Source organism: Tachysurus fulvidraco, chromosome 2 (genome assembly GCF_022655615.1).
Source record: "Tachysurus fulvidraco isolate hzauxx_2018 chromosome 2, HZAU_PFXX_2.0, whole genome shotgun sequence".
Taxonomy (NCBI): Eukaryota; Metazoa; Chordata; class Actinopteri; order Siluriformes; family Bagridae; genus Tachysurus; species Tachysurus fulvidraco.
The window spans coordinates 40,538,819-40,554,694 of NC_062519.1; the positions used below are offsets into that span (position 1 = coordinate 40,538,819).

Here is a 15,876-nt window from a genome sequence, read left to right on the forward strand (position 1 = left end):
TCATTACACGCAGACTGATATATTTCAAATGTTTATTTCTTTTCATTTTGATGCTTATAACTGAAAACTAAGGAAAATCCCAAATTCAGTATCTCAGAAAATTCTGAGCAGGTGTTATGAGAGCCCAGGTTGCTTCAGCTCTTCTGCATTGTTGGGTCTGGCATATAGCATCTTCTTCTTCACAATACACCATAGATTTTCTATGGGCTTAAGGTCAGGTGAGTTTGCTGGCCAATTGAGAACAGGGATCTCATGGTACTTAAACCAGGTACTGGTAGCTTTGGCACTGTGTGCAGGTGCCAAGTCTCCATAAAGTGGTTTAGCAGCATATTATTATTATTATTATTATTGTTATTATTACAGCAGCGCTTGATATGCTATATTAATGTTAGAGATTTTTAAACACTGCATATCGGTCTATTTATTTATTTACTTACTTACCTACCTACCTACCCCCGAAATGTTCCTCAAGAGGGCAACAGAGACACGCGCATGAATTCCATCCACACCGGAACTTAAACGCTCTTTGTTCGTGTTTCTACACGGAGCGAAAACAAGAGTGCAGCGGTCGATCGAGCCGCCAAATTCGTTCGCTTGGTTTTGAGCGAAATCTAATTTTGCGTGTGAACCTTGAGAACAGGATTAAAGTACAAATTTTTTTAACATGTGATCGTGTTGTCAGTACACGTTTACAAAGGGATTTTAAACCAGTTTAGGCCGTAATGCGGCGCTGCAGGACTGAGAGTGAACCGACTCCGTGGATCGAGCAGATGATTCAGAACTACAGCAAAGAGCAGCAGCGCTGTTCGAGCGTCAGAGCTCATGTAGTCGGGGTGAGACACTGATATGTGACGTTTTAACGTGTTATAATGAGCCGCCGCTTTCTTACTTTGAGCTTAAAAGCCCGACAGAACCCATACCTAGGTTATTGTCCTCCTAAACCACGCCCACCGACGTGACGTAATATAAGTGGGCGTTCCCTCGTGTCAACACTGCAGCACGAATAAAAAGCAGTGCAATACTGACTTTTTATGTTTATGGGTTACACTGAGTTTGTGTGGGCGTGGTCAAGAGCAATATTGGGGCGGGGCTAAAACATAGTCTAGTGTTTTTAGTAAAAAAAAAAAAACAGAATGTGAGACGTTTCAGAACATTTCAAGATAGAGATTTGTGTGTAAATGTTAAAGGAATAAAACTGTCATTACATTTTTAATGATCTGGATTCATGGGACACTGAGACGAAGGTGTCGGTGGTGTGGTGAACTGATAAATAATGGAGAGTGTGTGTGTGTGTGTGTGTGTGTGTGTGTTTTGTGTAGGTGAGCGACTTGACCGAGTCTCAGCGCACGGATGTGAGTGATGCTTGCATGCTGTTCCTGTCAGATGGGACCGTGTTCATCCCTGCGGTGCTCAGTGCCTCAGCCTGGGAGCACATGCAGGAGTGAGTACAACACAACTTATTAACTATGTGTTATGACACCAGCGACTAAACACCTGAGTCCTTGCCTAATTTTACACCATCATCATCATCATCAGCAACACCTTATTGTGTTAAATCAGCCTGAACCTGTCGATCCGAAATAGAGTAAATAAATAAAATAAAATAAAATAACAGAATGTAACACAAACTCTACATACTTAGACACAATTGCAGCTTTATCTTCTACTCAGTTCACTCCAGGAGAATTTTTTTAGCACGAAACTCTCATTAAAAATTAGACGTAGAGCGAGAGAACTGATTACAGAGCAGTTAGTTATACTGCACCAAATATTTAAGGTTTAGAATTTAATAATATTTAGTCCACTTTATAGAACGAGTGTGTATTCGTGGTAGTAAAATGTTCCTTATTTTAGGGATTATTTTGTATTAAATAATAGACTTGTTCTGAAAATGCAGCTTGTTCATGCAAGTTACTAGTGGACTGTTTGTTTGTTTGTTTGTTTATTATCAAAATAAAAATGGATTTCATGGATGCACAGTGCAATAATTAACATTTAAATCAAATCTTATCTTTATTTATTTATTTATTTATTTATTTATTTATCAGCTTTTTTGCTACATTTCTAGAATGGTGAATATATAATACACTTTTAGTGTTCATTTTTAATTAATAAAAGCATTAATTAATTAGGTTAAGTAATTAATTTCATTAATACTTTAATACTTTTTAGGTTATTGGTGGTTTGTATAAATAATAGTGATATTAAAGGTGTGTGTGTGTGTGCGTGCGTGCGTGTGCATGCGTGTGTGTGTTTGTGTGTGTTTCAGGTTAGAGGAGAGAGACACGTTTTCAGGGCTGGACAACACGACGGTGTCGGTGCGAAAATTCCAGCTGAACTTCCACATGGACCCAGAACTGGTACAGCAGACAAACACAGTTATCATGGCCTTCAAATATATCATTACACAGCTGTGTGCAAAAGTTTACACACCCTTAGGATACAGGAATGAATAGCAATAAGACATTTAGAGTTTGCAAACGTGTGTTTAGTTATCGATAGTAAAATAATACGAATAACACTAATAGTTTGCACTCCGTTTGATAACATATGAATATCAAGCCCTTGATTGATTTTATAACTCTCATGTTCACTGAGCAGCTCTTATATGAAAAAACCAGCGGAGATTATAGAACCCTTGGCGCTCAGGGGACTTATGTTTCTTATGTCAGTGTTCAATATCAGGTTCTTTTCTTTTTCCCGTTTTTAGACGAACTGTCAGTTTTATCTCACTATTAATCAGATCGTCACTGTGGGTCGAGTCAGTAGACATCACCGTCCCCCGAGCTGGCAAGACATTTCCATAATACATCATAATTATTTCTAAAATATTTTGTAATCGATAAAGCCAAAATATTTCTCACCATCTCTTTTACTTTCAGCACAATGCTGCCATCAGTCAGGCAACAAATCCTGAAGACGTGGCGGTACGTGTGTGTGTCTGAGAGAGAGTGTGTGTGTGTTGGGGTTGTCATTTTTCTCTGTTTTAATGTTATGTATCTTAATTTTCACTTCAGCTCCCTCATGAAGGAGAGTTCAATCACTTCTGTGTGCTCACAGTCAGGTTAGTGTCTCTCACACACACACACACACACACACACAGTTACTATACACACTCTCACACACACTTTACTTCTAAACTTAATTGTGATGCGTATTTATAAATAATACATTTAAAATATTCTTTGTTGTTGATTTTCTTTTCTCACAGGACTCCCGCTTTCCTGTTTGATGGGGGCGTGGCACAATGACATCATCATGGACCTCCTGAATGATGCAATCAAGAAAATAGCCACACCCTCTGCAGGTCACCTGGGGACAGCCACGCCCACACATTGGCACCGAGAGAGGCTTCGCTGCAAGGTAAGCTGGTATCCATAGCAACCAGGTGGCACCAGCTGTCAGAACTGCATCCAAACAAATGTATGTGTGTGTGTATGTGTGTGTGTGGGACTGTTTTTTCCAGGGTGAGGAGAGTTTCAGCACTCCTGTGTCTCATCTCCTGATCCCAGAGGAGCAGAGGGAGATGTTGACAGCTGATCCCGGTACTGTACTGTCTCTTGTCTAATTAATTGCTCCTTATCATTACGGACCTTCGGGAATTCCACCAGACGAGTGCCCGAGCTTCTCCATGCATGTGTTTTTGTTTCCCCTTTAAATGCTCTCGTGCTCAGGTGTGTCGAGTTTGAGCGAAACTCCAAGTGGTCTGGTGCCTCCGCAAGTAGCTGAACCAATGACATCGCCAATCACTATGCAAGATAGGGGCGGAGACTCGTCTACCCCGGCGTCCGATAGGCTGGAAGATGGGCATCTGCTCACCCAGAATAACACCAAAGCAGGTAGGAGACGTGAGCAGTGATGTGGAAATGCTGAGGAGAGTAAATGCTACTCCAGGGAGCTTATTGTGATGTTATTGTGTTCCCCCTTTACATTTTCCCCCATCCATAACACACACACACACACACACACGCACTTTCTTCTCTTTTCCAGGTCTCTCAGAGGTTTGGTGTGGAGGAGGAGGAGGAGAGAACGGGGACCGAGAGAGCCCCTGGGATTTATTCGATCCTGCTGATGACCTGATCCGAACCTCCCCATGTTCTTTAGAGTGTAAATAATTTTTGTACTAAATCTGTACACAAACACACAATGTTCCAGATTTCAGTTGAAAATTCTACAGAATATAAGTTCATATGTGTTTTAAATAAATCGTTACTCTAGTGGGGCTAGTAATAATCCAACCAATATGAAATGACTGCAATAATATTTATTTGAATGAATTTATCTTTATACTAATTAGATGTCTTATTTTAGTAAATACTTAAAATAAATAAGGTTAATCTTTGTATTTGTTTTCAGACTGGAGCTCGTTTTTTGTTACATATAAATATTTTTTAAATAAAAATACATCAGTAATATACATTTTAACCATTTGATTGTACCTTATTATTAGTAGTAGTAATAGAAAAATAAACATTTTATTATCATTATTATCATCATCAGAATTATTATTATTATTATTATTAATATTAATACGATAGGTGAATACTGAAATACAATTAATTGCCATGTTGTAAAATTAATATTACATTTTCAATAGAAGGTTTTAACATAATAAATTTACTAATGTATTACTTTTAAAAAGTAGTATTAATATTTAAACATTATTTTAATTTTGTAAGTTAATAATACATATTTTAATTATATTTAATTAACAATAATAGTAATATAAATTTTGTTTGTTATTATTTAAAAGTAGTATTTATATTTTTATTATATTATGAGGATTTATTTACTATTTTATTGTATCATTTGTCAATTATTTCTTTTGATAAAGTAAACAAACTTGTCATTCCTGATTCTGGAAATCCTGGAAATTCCTGATGCTTAAAATAATTTGCTCATAGTGTTGATAGCAAATTATTACACGTTATATAATTAATACCATCATCATCTTATTTTGTTTGTTGGTTCGTTTTGTTAAGTGTTTAAACAATATAACCACATGTTGTTCTTGCTAATTGTAGGTCATGCTGAGCCGCTCTTACAGCTGGACAGTCGCTCTCAGCTTGTTAACGAGTCCAAGATCATTGGTCCATCTCTTCAAAGACCACACCCATCTCTGCCTAGCCCCACCCACCGGAGTGACCTGACAACCACAGACCTGCATCAGGAGCCAACAATCACACACACTGCAGCCGTGTGTGTAGAAGAAAAATCCCTAACAGAAGCTCCCCAAAAAATACCAGGCCACATGTCGCACACCCCTCCCAATAAAAAGAGCAGAGTAGGTCTACACACACACACACACACACACACACACACACATACACATGCTTGTGTTGTAAATAAATGTCCCTTTTCCTCTCGTTTCCAAACTCAGGTCCATTCAGACGGAAGCAGTTTCTCATACACATATGATCCTTGTCCAAACGTCACGTTGGATCTCAGCCAGTTCAAGTAAGTCCATCTGAAAAAGGGAATAATAATAATAATTTTATAATAACTTGGTAAAGTTAAAGCAAACAAAGCAGAATACACACTCACATTATCTTATGTTTACTGTTTTATTAAAAGTATTGTATGTGTCTAATTCAATCTGATTACATGATGGCACACTCAAGAACAAAAAGAAACAAAAGCCCTCAAAAAATAACGTTTAAAACATCTGAAATAAGAATTTCAGCATTCATTTATGATTAAACAAAATTATAAAATGAATTATTATAATGAAATACTTTTATTGTAGTTTCTGTCTGCGGTGTAAAATGTTTGTGAAAGGAATAGTGTAGTGTTCATGAGGTGTGTTTGTTTGTGTGCGTGTTTGTGTGTGTTTTTTTTATGTGTGTGTGTGTGTGTGTATTTGTGTGTATGTATGTATATATGTGTACATGTGCGTGTGTGTGTGTGTATAGAGTCCCAGAGCGCCTGGTGCAGTGGGCGGTGGCTTACCTGGGGACCCCTCGACACACACTTATTGTCAGCAGCGGAGTGGAGCTGAGAGAGGTTCCAATGTTGAAATGATTCTTGTTGTGTTCTGTATATTCTGTATAAACAGTGTTGTTGTACTGAACGTTGTAAAATCCTTTTTTAAATATTATTTTATGTGTATTATTAAAATAAAATTCTCAAACAAATCTTAAAAATGATCAAATGCTTGTTGCTCAGAGAAATAAAGGGGTTTACATGTAACAATAAGCGTCACTTTATTAGGAACACATTGCTGTCACTCATGCAGCCAATCACATGTCAGTAGTTTATATACAGTACATAAGCTCATGGTTCAGTCTAATAGGTGGATTACGGTAACTCATATAAACACATCAGTTTCTCTGGGGCTCTTTGTATCTGTCCCTCACACACACACACACACACCTTAATCGCTCAGATCTGGTTAAAAAAAATACAGTATTTTATTATTAGTTGTTGGTGTTAATAATAATCATTAGAAGCAAAACGGGAATGTTTTTAAGGAGTGTTTTGATGACGTCACATTCGTGCGCCGGGCTCCCCTTCTAACTTGGAGGATAATAATGTCTACTAAACGGCGCTCGAACGGCACAAATAAAGGGAAAAGTGTTAAAAAGAGTAAAGAGGGCGAAGTCGCTGTGATCAGCTCGGACCTGAAGGATGATGTGATCCGGAATGGAATGAAAGACGCTTGGAGGAAAAAGACGAGTTTCTCTCAGGGTTCGTGTGCTCGTGTTAAACGCACGTGCAGTTTACTGACTCACTGACTCTCACTGTCCAGCACTGACTCTCACTTACTTACTGGACCAGCACTGACTGACTGACTCTCACTGTCCAGCACAGACTCTAACTGACCAACACTGACTCACTCACTGACTCTCACTGACCAGCACCGACTCACTGACTCTTACTGTCCAGGACTCACTCTTACTGACCAGCACTGACTCTCATTGTCCAGGACTGACTCTCACTGATCAGCATTGACTGACTGACTGACTCTCACTGACCAGCACTGACTCTCACTGTCCAGCACTGACTCTCACTGACCAGCACTGACTCTCACTTACTAAGTGACCAGCACTGACTCTCACTGTCCAGCACTGACTCTCACTGACCAGCACTGACTCACTGACTCTTAATGACCAGCACTGACACACTGTCCAGCACTGACTCTCACTGTCCAGCACTGACTGTCATTGACTCTCACTGACCAGCACTGACTCTCACTGACCGACACTGACTCTCACTTACTCAATGACCAGCACTGACCCTCACTGACCAGCACTGACTCACTGACTCTCACTGACCAGCACTGACTCTCACACACCAGCACTGACTCTCACTGACCAGCACTGACTGTCACTGACTCTCACTGACCAGCACTGACTCTCACTGACCAACAGTGACTTTCACTTACTCACTGACCAGCACTGACTCTCACTGACTCTCACTGACCAGCACTGACTCTCACTGACTCTCACTGAAATGTGTGTTTAGACAAGTGTTAAAAAAAGTCTGACATAACGTGGAAGCAGTAGCAGAAATTTCATCTGTAGCAGACAGGTAGCAATTTTCTGGCTGTGATTTTACTTATTATGAAACAAAACAAAAAAAACACGAATATATGATGTGAGTAAAACATTCAGTGATGGAACATCTAAGGAGATCCGAGGTGGTCGGAGACCTCGAACAATATTTCAGTCTCCTTTATCCTCTCAGGTTTAGTTCGCAGACTGAGATGGTCATTATTTGATTGAAAACTCCATCATCCAGGTCATAACCTTTCGGCAGAGGAAGCCAGGTTTTATCTTATGAATCATCAAAATTCATAAGAACCACCCATAAATAAATAAATAAATAAATACAGCTCTAAAGTGTCACGCCATAATTTAGTAATAGATAACAAAGAAGTATTGTGCAAATTTTTAGAAAGATAGCATTTTTTTTTATATAGGTTTTTGTAATATGTAAGGGGTGCCAATTCTTTTGAAATACTAGTTTTTAAGAGGAAAAACCTTTTCCAACGTGTATGAGAATGACTTTTTGTCTGAGGCGTTGTAGTGAGTGGTTATAAACATGAGTTATGCGTGCAGGCGGCGTGCAGCTGGACTGTGATCCGTTTCCTCACTGTATGATCAGGAACTTTGTTCAGAACGAGAGTTTTGTGGAGAACCTGAGAGATGAACTGCTGCAGCTCAACTTTCACAGCAAATCCAACGACCTGTACAAATTCCAGCAGGTACTTAAGTTAGCTTGGGTGCTTGTGATCATGTGTGTGTGTGTGTGTGTGTGTGTGGGAGTGTGTGTGTGGGAGTTAACATCCTGAGTACTGAAGACAGAAATGTGGAATTGTGTCTTTTGCAGTCTGATGATCTGAAGAAGAGGAAAGAACATCACATTTCTGAAATAAGGTACGAGTGTTTGTGCAGCTTAGAGTGCAAGAAGTTTTTATAGTTTTTATGCAATCAGTGTGAATATTGTGCTCGTGTGTGTGTGTGTGTGTGTGTGTGTTTTAGGTCACTTCTTTTCCACCAGTTCCGCTCGTGGCTGTCTGAAGTGTTAGGAGTGGACTTGGAGCCGACTGTGGATATTTCCTGTGCTAAATACGAGCACACAGGTAATGAAACAACAAGTTCTCTCTCTCTCTCTCTCTCTCTCTCTCTCTCTCTCTCACTCACTCACTCACTCACTCACTCTCTCTTTCAGTCTCACTCTCTCTCTCTGTCTCTCACGCTCTCTCTCTCACGCTCTCTTTCGCTCTCTCTCACACTCTATATCACTTTCTCTCTCTCTCTCACTCCCTCACTTTCTTTCTCTCTCTATCTCACTCACTCTATCTTTTAGTCTCGCTCTCACTCTCTCTCTCTCTGTCTCTCGCGCTCTCTCTCTCTCACGCTCTCTTTCGCTCTCTCTCACATTCTATATCACTTTCTCTCTCTCTCTCTCTCTCTCTCTCTCTCTCTCTCTCTCTTTCTTTTTTTGTGTGTTGTGTTTCACGTCATTCGTCTTCCCTCTTCCTCAGACACCTTGCTGTGTCACGATGATGAACTTGAAGGCCGGAGAGTCGCTTTCATCCTTTACTTAGTGACTCCGTGGGACCTGAGTGATGGAGGAACTTTAGATTTGTACAACACAAATGGTGGGTGTGTGTGTGTGTGTGTTGAGCGGAGCTTGTTTTATTTTTTATCACAACACATCCCAAGGGTTTACCTTTTTTTTTATACCATAGCCATTTGGGGGGGTTAATTAATCAGCACCATCTGAGGAATCACAATCTAAAATTCAACAGCCTTATAATTTTTTTTTGTGTGTGTAGAACATTATGAACCAGTGAGCATAGTGAAGTCTCTGCTGCCCAGCTGGAACACTTTGTTGTTTTTTGAAGTCTCTCCTGTTTCCTTCCATCAGGTCAATACACACACACACACACACACACACACACACACACAGAGTCCATTTACTCTGTTCATTGTCTGTTTCATTGTACTACGCAACTTGTATCCTTACTCTGCATATGACAATAAACACTTTAATTGCATTGTGAGAACTGCAGCTGTGAGAAACTGAAGCGAACGTGTCCAAAAGCTGCATGTCGAAGTGTTCACATGTGAAATCTAAACATTTTCTTTAATTACTCTAAACAGCTCAACAATATGCACCGCTTCTGGTTTGCTGCAGGAAACACTCCAGACCCTGAGTTTCGGTTTAATTGTGGAAGAAATTAAGCACACGATGTTTTAAGCTTGTAAATAAGTTTTACTGCCTGCTCTGTGTTCTCTGATTTCTACATGCGTTTAACTATTCGACTTTTTCCATCATTATTTCTGATCAAATGTGAAAGTGTGAAACCAAACTCTCTCTCTCTCTCTCTCTCTCACTCTTTCTCTCTCTCTCTCTCTGTCTCTCTCACTCTCTCTGTCTCTCTCTTTCTCTCTTGCTCTTTCTCTGTCTCTCTCCCTCCCTCCGTCCCTCCCTCTTTTTCTGTCTCTATCTCTCTCCCTCTGTCTCTCTTTCTCTCTCGCTCTTTCTCTCTGTCTCTCTCTCTCCCTGTTTCTCTTCCTCCCTCCCTCCCTCCCTCTCTCCCTCCCTCCCTCCCTCTCTGTCTCTCTCTTTCTCTCTCCCTCCCTCTCTCTTTCTCTGTCTCTCTCTTTCTCTTTCTCTCTTGCTCTTTCTCTCCCTCCCTCCCTCTTTCTGTCTCTCTTTCTCTCTCGCTCTTTCTCTCTGTCTTTCTCTCCCTCCCTCCTTCTTTCTCTCTGTCTCTCTCACTCTCTCTCCCTCCCTCTCTCTTTCTCTTTCTCTCTCGCTCTTTCTCTCTGTCTTTCTCTCCCTCCCTCCTTCTTTCTCTCTGTATCTCTCTCTCTCTTTATCTCTCACTCTTTCTCTCTGTCTCTCTCTCTCTCCCTGTCTCCCTGCCCCCCCCCCCCCCACTCTCTCTCAAACACAGGTGTCAGAGGTTCTTACTGATGAAAAGTGTCGTTTGTCCCTGAGTGGTTGGTTTCATGGTTTGTCCCTGCAGAGACCGCTGCGCTACACAGAACCCGGAGCACCACGTCACACACACGTCCTCGCAGATGTGAGTCAGGTTCAGGGTTAAACTCTGTCAGTGTTCTTATGAGTTTTAAAAATATTTGAGTTTTCCTTTTTAAAATGTTTATATTCTTTTATAAATTCAGTTTACTTTTACTATTGTTTCATATCTTTTTTATTAATGTAATTTGCTAAATTTTCAGATTAAAGGTGCAGTTTAAAGTTGATTTTTTTTGCAATAAAAACACAAAATTCTTATAATTTATTAGGTGGGTCAGAAGCGGCATCTTTCATTATGAAAACCTCACGATGCACTAAAATGCAAACGTTCACAATTCTTTTCTCAGCCACATAATACACCCCCGCTGAAGTAATGGCTTAGGTTCTTGTGTGTGTGTGTGTGTGTGTGTGTGTGTGTGTGTGTGTGTGTGTGTGTTCAGGAGACATTGTTGTTTGAGTGGGTGAATGAGAACTACATGGATCCTCTGTATCAGGCTCAGGTCCAGCAGGAGTTTGAGGACACTTCAGAAATCCGCTTGCCGAACTTCCTGCAGGTGAGACGCTGTCACAGATCAATTTATACAACTGAGCATTTGAGGGTTAAGGGCCTTGCTCAGGGGCCCAGCAGTGGCAGCTTGGTAGATCTGGGATTTGAACTCATGCCCTTCAGGTCGGTAGTCCAACACCTTAACCACTAGGCTACCACATCCCCCAAATAATAACTTGCAATACATGCAGTCATATTTTTAGCAATTTTTATAGCTGCTATAACATAAGTGAGAAAATGAACTAAACAATAGTTTATACGACATATAAACTGAGATAAAATGCCCAAGCGGATTATCTTATATTTAATTATTACTATTTACTTGTAATTGTCTGTAAATTTCCATGGTGTAAGAGGAATTGAACCCTTTAAACACTTCCTGTTAATGGGGAATAATGATTTGCAATCTGCGTTATTTTTCCACGTCGCTTCCTCTCTTTATCAGGAGGAGAAATATACGCAGGTGATCGAAGCCTTGCGATTGGCTGAAATCCAGTGGGAGAGGACAGGACCGCCCAATAAGAGGTGAGCTGCTGAAGAAGTTTGTGTTTTTCGGATTTACATCATCCTGCATGGATTCAGGAGAAGTTTACATCATCTTATTGTGACTTCCCAGGCTGCTCGTTCACTAAATGTGTGTGTGTGTGTGTGTGTGTGTGTGTGTGTGTGTGTGTGTGTGTGTGTCTGTGTTTAGATGTTATGCACGAGCACAGCTACAGAATTTACCCTCCTGCTTAAAGGAATGCTGGGATCTGCTCATGTCTGAGGCCTTCTTCCTCCTGCTGTCCAACCTGACGGGGCTGAGCCTGCACGCTCTAGCTGCCGGGGACGAGGAGAGCGATAGCGAGGGTCAGGAAGGACCGATAGACGGACAGGAGGGACAGAGAGACGGGCAGGAGGGACCGAGCGGCACAGGTGATGGAGAGGACCCCAGTAGCACTTCGTCATCAACAGAGAAGACACCCAAAGGTGATAAGAATTTTTTCAGTTCGGCAAGTGTTCCTGTTCTTTAATTGGACTTTAGGCACATGCTGTGACATCCTCATGAGTGCAGAGGAGTGGCTTATTTGGTTGAAAACTTTGTGTTCATTTTTAAGACTTCCCATTAAATTCCTAATGCCGAAATAAAGTGTTTCCGCTTATACATTGTATGATGTGTGTGTGTGTGTGTGTTTCAGGTCCTCCTGTGTGTGTTGGTGAACTCCGTCGTTGGTCTCATGGTGATTACACTCTGCTGCATGACTCTGTAAAAAGAGAGTTTGCACTGGACCTGCTGCTTCATTTGGGCTGTACAGGTAACACTGGTCTCACTCTGGTCTCACACCTGCCTCACTCATGTTGGACACCTGTTGTGTCCTGCTCTCACTCACTTCCAGCACCTACGGTACACCTGTCTCACTGCCTTTTCATTCCTGGTGACACTTGCTTAGTCTCTCTTTTCACTCTTCTCTGACAACTGTTACCTGTCTCACTCCTGTCTCACTCTACTGAGACACGTCTCCCTCTCGTCTTTCACCTGTCCCGCTTTCTGTTTCAAGACGCAAAATTCTTATCACCTCAGGTTTTGGCTGCTGAATAAAATAAAGTGACTACATTATTTTCTGTTTCAGGGTGGAAGGCTGAGTTCGGAGGATTCACGTCGTACATCGCTCACGATGAAGACGAAGAGGTCAGTGATGACATCATACCGTTTGTAACGAAGTCTAAGAGCTGATGTTAAACATAAACATAAATCTGCAGCCGTTCCACCGCGAGACGTTAGAGGAAATCTTCCTAAAGCTGTTCGTATGGACTTTAATCCAACTGTCCAAAGGTTAAAAGTAATTCTAGCTCTAAATGAGCGAGTCGACACATTTACAGCTTCGTATTTATACACAAACACGTTGGACTGAAGTTTAATTAAAAAAAAAGCGAAGAGAAAAAGTTTGGAGGGAAAATTCTGTTTTGTAGTAATTTTGTGTGTGTGTTTGTGTGTGTGTTTGTAGCTCCTGACCGTGTACCCTGAGGACAACTCTTTAGCGTTAGTGTACAGAGACAAAGAGACGCTGAAATTCATCAAACACATCAATCACAACAGCGTTCAGGAGAACGAACACACCGCATTCACACACTTTTACGATTTCTCTTTCACTTACTACGAATAAACATGACCACATGAACAAGAAAGACTTTAATCGACACTTTATACATCAAGAACGGCATGTTACAGTGTAACAAAAGTGCATAAGTTTTCACCCCTGTGGATTCAGGGTGAATAAATAATAAACCGTGTCCGTTATAAAGTTTATGTACAATAATAAACATTTATGTTTCATTCATATTACAATAGTGTTTTCTGTGTATATTCCATAAACGTTTCTTTAAGACGATCGGAGGTTTGCATCCCCATTTATATGCTCTTGTTCATTCATTTAAAATATTTTCTGTATCTAATAATTTAAGCCGGGGGGGACGACGGACTCTAAGTCTAAAAAGCTGGCTAATGGTTTTGTCTTTCTAATGAATTCTACCTAGAAATGTCCAAAGGGTAACAAAGTGGTGCAAAATGAATCCATTTATGCCTTCAAGAGTGTGTTTAACCATCAGAAAAAGCACAAAAACTTCAAAAAGACTCAAACTTGAGTCAAATGTGAATAAGAATCAAAAAGGAACTCCCCAACATAGATATCAGCGATATAATTAGAAATATTTAACTAGTTTATAATATAAAATATCATAATATACACTATGAATACCTTGCTACACACAGTAAAGCTGTTTGTGCCACTAACTATCAGAGCTGCTGTTTTAGAGAATTAACAAACACCCACTGACCAATCAGTTTCCAGTATTCAGCAGTGCAGCAATGTAAATTGTACAAATGTGTGTATGTGTGTGTGTGTTATCTAAGAGTGGTGCAGGTCCAGGGGTGGAGCTCTTTACGTGTTTTCAGTGTGTATCTGTGTAAGTCAGGACACAACGAGCAGAAGGCTTCTATCACATTCTGCGAAACCACACAGTAACAATGAACCTCACAGAGTTTTGTGCACTGCGTTGCTATGGAGACCAGCACCGTGTTGAGCTCGGAGGAAGCTGTGGTCTGTAGTTCCAGCACCTCCAGCGTTCCTGCGTAACTCTGAGCCACAAGACGTAACTCGTCCAGCAGACAGGTCCACGTGTGGAGGCGGAGCTGTCTCACAGGGATGCTGGGCTGAAGAACGCTGGGAACCTGGAGCTCCGGAAGCGTGTGGTCCAGCTCCAGGTCTACTCTTAGACTGGGATGCCTGCGTTTCACGTCTGCCCAGATTTGATCGCTAAGCGGTGTGACGTACTTCAGCGAGCGCTCGCAGCGCAACTCCAGCAGCATTAGTTTTGTTCTTTGGGGTTCGAGGAGGTCTCGGAGGACATCGTGAGATATGCTGGCTTGGAAGAGCCCGATAGTATTCAGCGATGGACAGCGTTTCAGGACGTACCTGACTGTCTCCGAGACGACTCCACACACCAGCGAACTGTTATTGATGAAGAGACTTTGCAAGGCGGGGCAGAGAGCAGCTATACACTTGATACAGTCGTCATTCAGGGTGAACGGAACACCCCTCAAGTCCAGCACCATGAGGGACGAACCGTTGCTCAAGACATCCACCAATCCCTGCAGCAGGTCCTGTCCTGCGTAAAACAGAGGTGGGTTCCCCAAGCAGCTGATGCATAACCTGCGCAGTCTGCCATGACCCCTGGTTAGAACCTGTTGCAGAACCCACAGACCAGTCTGCCGATGAGCAGGTTCATCCACACTGACAATCAGCTTTAAATGTCTAATACATGGTAGACGATCAGAGAACCTCTGAGGAACACAGTCTCTAGAATCACACCTGATTGGATGAAAAAAACTAATATAGAGCAATAATGTCAAAGGATGCACTTACATTTCATTACATTAAATCATTTGTACTCACATGATCTCAGCGTGAGTCCATGCACTTGAGCAGGTTAAGCTGTTGGACCATGTTTTACACACCAGGAAGGCATTGCATTTATCCTTCAGAGACAGGAAAGAGAAAATGTGTGCAAGGATTTCTTCTGGAAGCTCCATTAATCTGTCCTTCAAACCAAGTAAGAGTGCACAAAAAAAAAAAAAAAGTCAATAGTGGGACACCAGCTGTGGTTTCTTTCCACACTTAGCGTTATTTCCTCTTACTCCACAACTTCCACGTCACTGTTCTACGTCAGACGCGTCAACTCTCTGCTGCCATCTTGGCGAGGGCATGTTTTCAAGTTCATTGCCAAGCTCACTGAACTGAATCCGAATACGAATCCGAATCCGAATCCGAATCAGGTTTATTCCCAGGTACTGTAGGGTCAAGTCAAGTCAAGTCAAGTCAAGTGTCAAGGGTCAACATGTGCAGGAATTTGTCTCGGTGTGTTGGTGCATAAAGAAGAAGCATAAATATAAGAAACAAAGGTTATAATAATAAAAATAATAAACAAACAAACAAACAAATAAATAAATAAATAATAATACTAAACAATATTAATATTAATACCAATAATAATATTCATAATAATCATAATAATAATATTAATGTGTATAAACAAAGGTTTACAAAAACAAGCAATTGGATGTAAACAAGAATAGAGTATTACAACTGAAAGGAAAAATTAACTAAACATTTGTGCAGGATATACAACAGTGGACTAGTGTGAGAAAGGAAGGTATAACAATGAATTTACAAGAAAATTAATTGAATGTAGAATTAAACAACACAAATAAACAAGGAATATATATATATATCTATTCTGTTTTATAAACTAAAAATAGCAAACCCTATACTAGGATTAATTTTATTATACTGATGATG

The 15,876-nt window shown here is 40.7% G+C and overlaps 3 protein-coding genes across 4 annotated transcripts; 2 read left to right on the plus strand and 1 right to left on the minus strand.

The window, feature by feature from the left end:
- The first annotated feature begins 506 nt into the window (after nucleotides 1-506).
- acd (ACD shelterin complex subunit and telomerase recruitment factor) lies at nucleotides 507-6,143 on the plus strand. The gene is made up of 13 exons (XM_027151952.2): nucleotides 507-833; nucleotides 1,320-1,441; nucleotides 2,270-2,360; nucleotides 2,711-2,790; nucleotides 2,883-2,927; nucleotides 3,018-3,064; nucleotides 3,212-3,363; nucleotides 3,467-3,545; nucleotides 3,675-3,839; nucleotides 3,991-4,107; nucleotides 5,025-5,284; nucleotides 5,381-5,457; nucleotides 5,913-6,143. Exons 1-13 carry the CDS (start codon nucleotides 723-725, stop codon nucleotides 6,019-6,021), a joined length of 1,455 nt encoding a protein of 484 aa, XP_027007753.1. The 5' UTR covers nucleotides 507-722; the 3' UTR covers nucleotides 6,022-6,143.
- Nucleotides 6,144-6,326: 183 nt separating this feature from the next.
- On the plus strand, nucleotides 6,327-13,359 carry ogfod1 (2-oxoglutarate and iron-dependent oxygenase domain containing 1). The gene is made up of 13 exons (XM_027152040.2): nucleotides 6,327-6,687; nucleotides 8,061-8,206; nucleotides 8,332-8,378; nucleotides 8,484-8,584; nucleotides 8,990-9,106; nucleotides 9,284-9,375; nucleotides 10,412-10,540; nucleotides 10,935-11,048; nucleotides 11,487-11,566; nucleotides 11,736-12,010; nucleotides 12,220-12,336; nucleotides 12,652-12,710; nucleotides 13,027-13,359. Exons 1-13 carry the CDS (start codon nucleotides 6,531-6,533, stop codon nucleotides 13,183-13,185), a joined length of 1,593 nt encoding a protein of 530 aa, XP_027007841.2. The 5' UTR covers nucleotides 6,327-6,530; the 3' UTR covers nucleotides 13,186-13,359.
- Nucleotides 13,197-15,437, minus strand: fbxl8 (F-box and leucine-rich repeat protein 8). 2 transcript variants are annotated; one of them, XM_047805888.1, is made up of 3 exons: nucleotides 15,216-15,437; nucleotides 14,974-15,119; nucleotides 13,197-14,907 (listed from the first exon to the last, which is right to left on the minus strand). In XM_047805888.1, the coding sequence occupies exons 2-3, from the start codon at nucleotides 15,108-15,110 to the stop codon at nucleotides 13,923-13,925; spliced, it is 1,122 nt and encodes a 373-aa protein (XP_047661844.1). In that variant the 5' UTR covers nucleotides 15,111-15,119; nucleotides 15,216-15,437; the 3' UTR covers nucleotides 13,197-13,922. The 2 variants fall into 2 exon arrangements, with proteins under 2 accessions (XP_047661844.1, XP_027007843.1); XM_027152042.2 differs by having other exon boundaries at nucleotides 13,197-14,889; nucleotides 14,974-15,402.
- Nucleotides 15,438-15,876: the final 439 nt, after the last annotated feature.

Bases quoted from the DNA above. Each gene is read 5' to 3' on its own strand.
- acd (XM_027151952.2), top strand. From the start codon at position 723: ATGCGGCGCTGCAGGACTGAGAGTGAACCGACTCCGTGGATCGAGCAG. The intron at 834-1,319 runs GTGAGACACTGA...TGTTTTGTGTAG, and splicing joins TCAGAGCTCATGTAGTCGGG to GTGAGCGACTTGACCGAGTC. The intron at 5,285-5,380 runs GTAGGTCTACAC...TTCCAAACTCAG, and splicing joins CTCCCAATAAAAAGAGCAGA to GTCCATTCAGACGGAAGCAG.
- ogfod1 (XM_027152040.2), top strand. From the start codon at position 6,531: ATGTCTACTAAACGGCGCTCGAACGGCACAAATAAAGGGAAAAGTGTT. The intron at 11,567-11,735 runs GTGAGCTGCTGA...GTCTGTGTTTAG, and splicing joins ACAGGACCGCCCAATAAGAG to ATGTTATGCACGAGCACAGC. The intron at 12,711-13,026 runs GTCAGTGATGAC...GTGTGTTTGTAG, and splicing joins CTCACGATGAAGACGAAGAG to CTCCTGACCGTGTACCCTGA.
- fbxl8 (XM_047805888.1), bottom strand. From the start codon at position 15,110: ATGGAGCTTCCAGAAGAAATCCTTGCACACATTTTCTCTTTCCTGTCT. The intron at 14,908-14,973 runs GTGAGTACAAAT...GCTCTATATTAG, and splicing joins TGGACTCACGCTGAGATCAT to TTTTTTTCATCCAATCAGGT.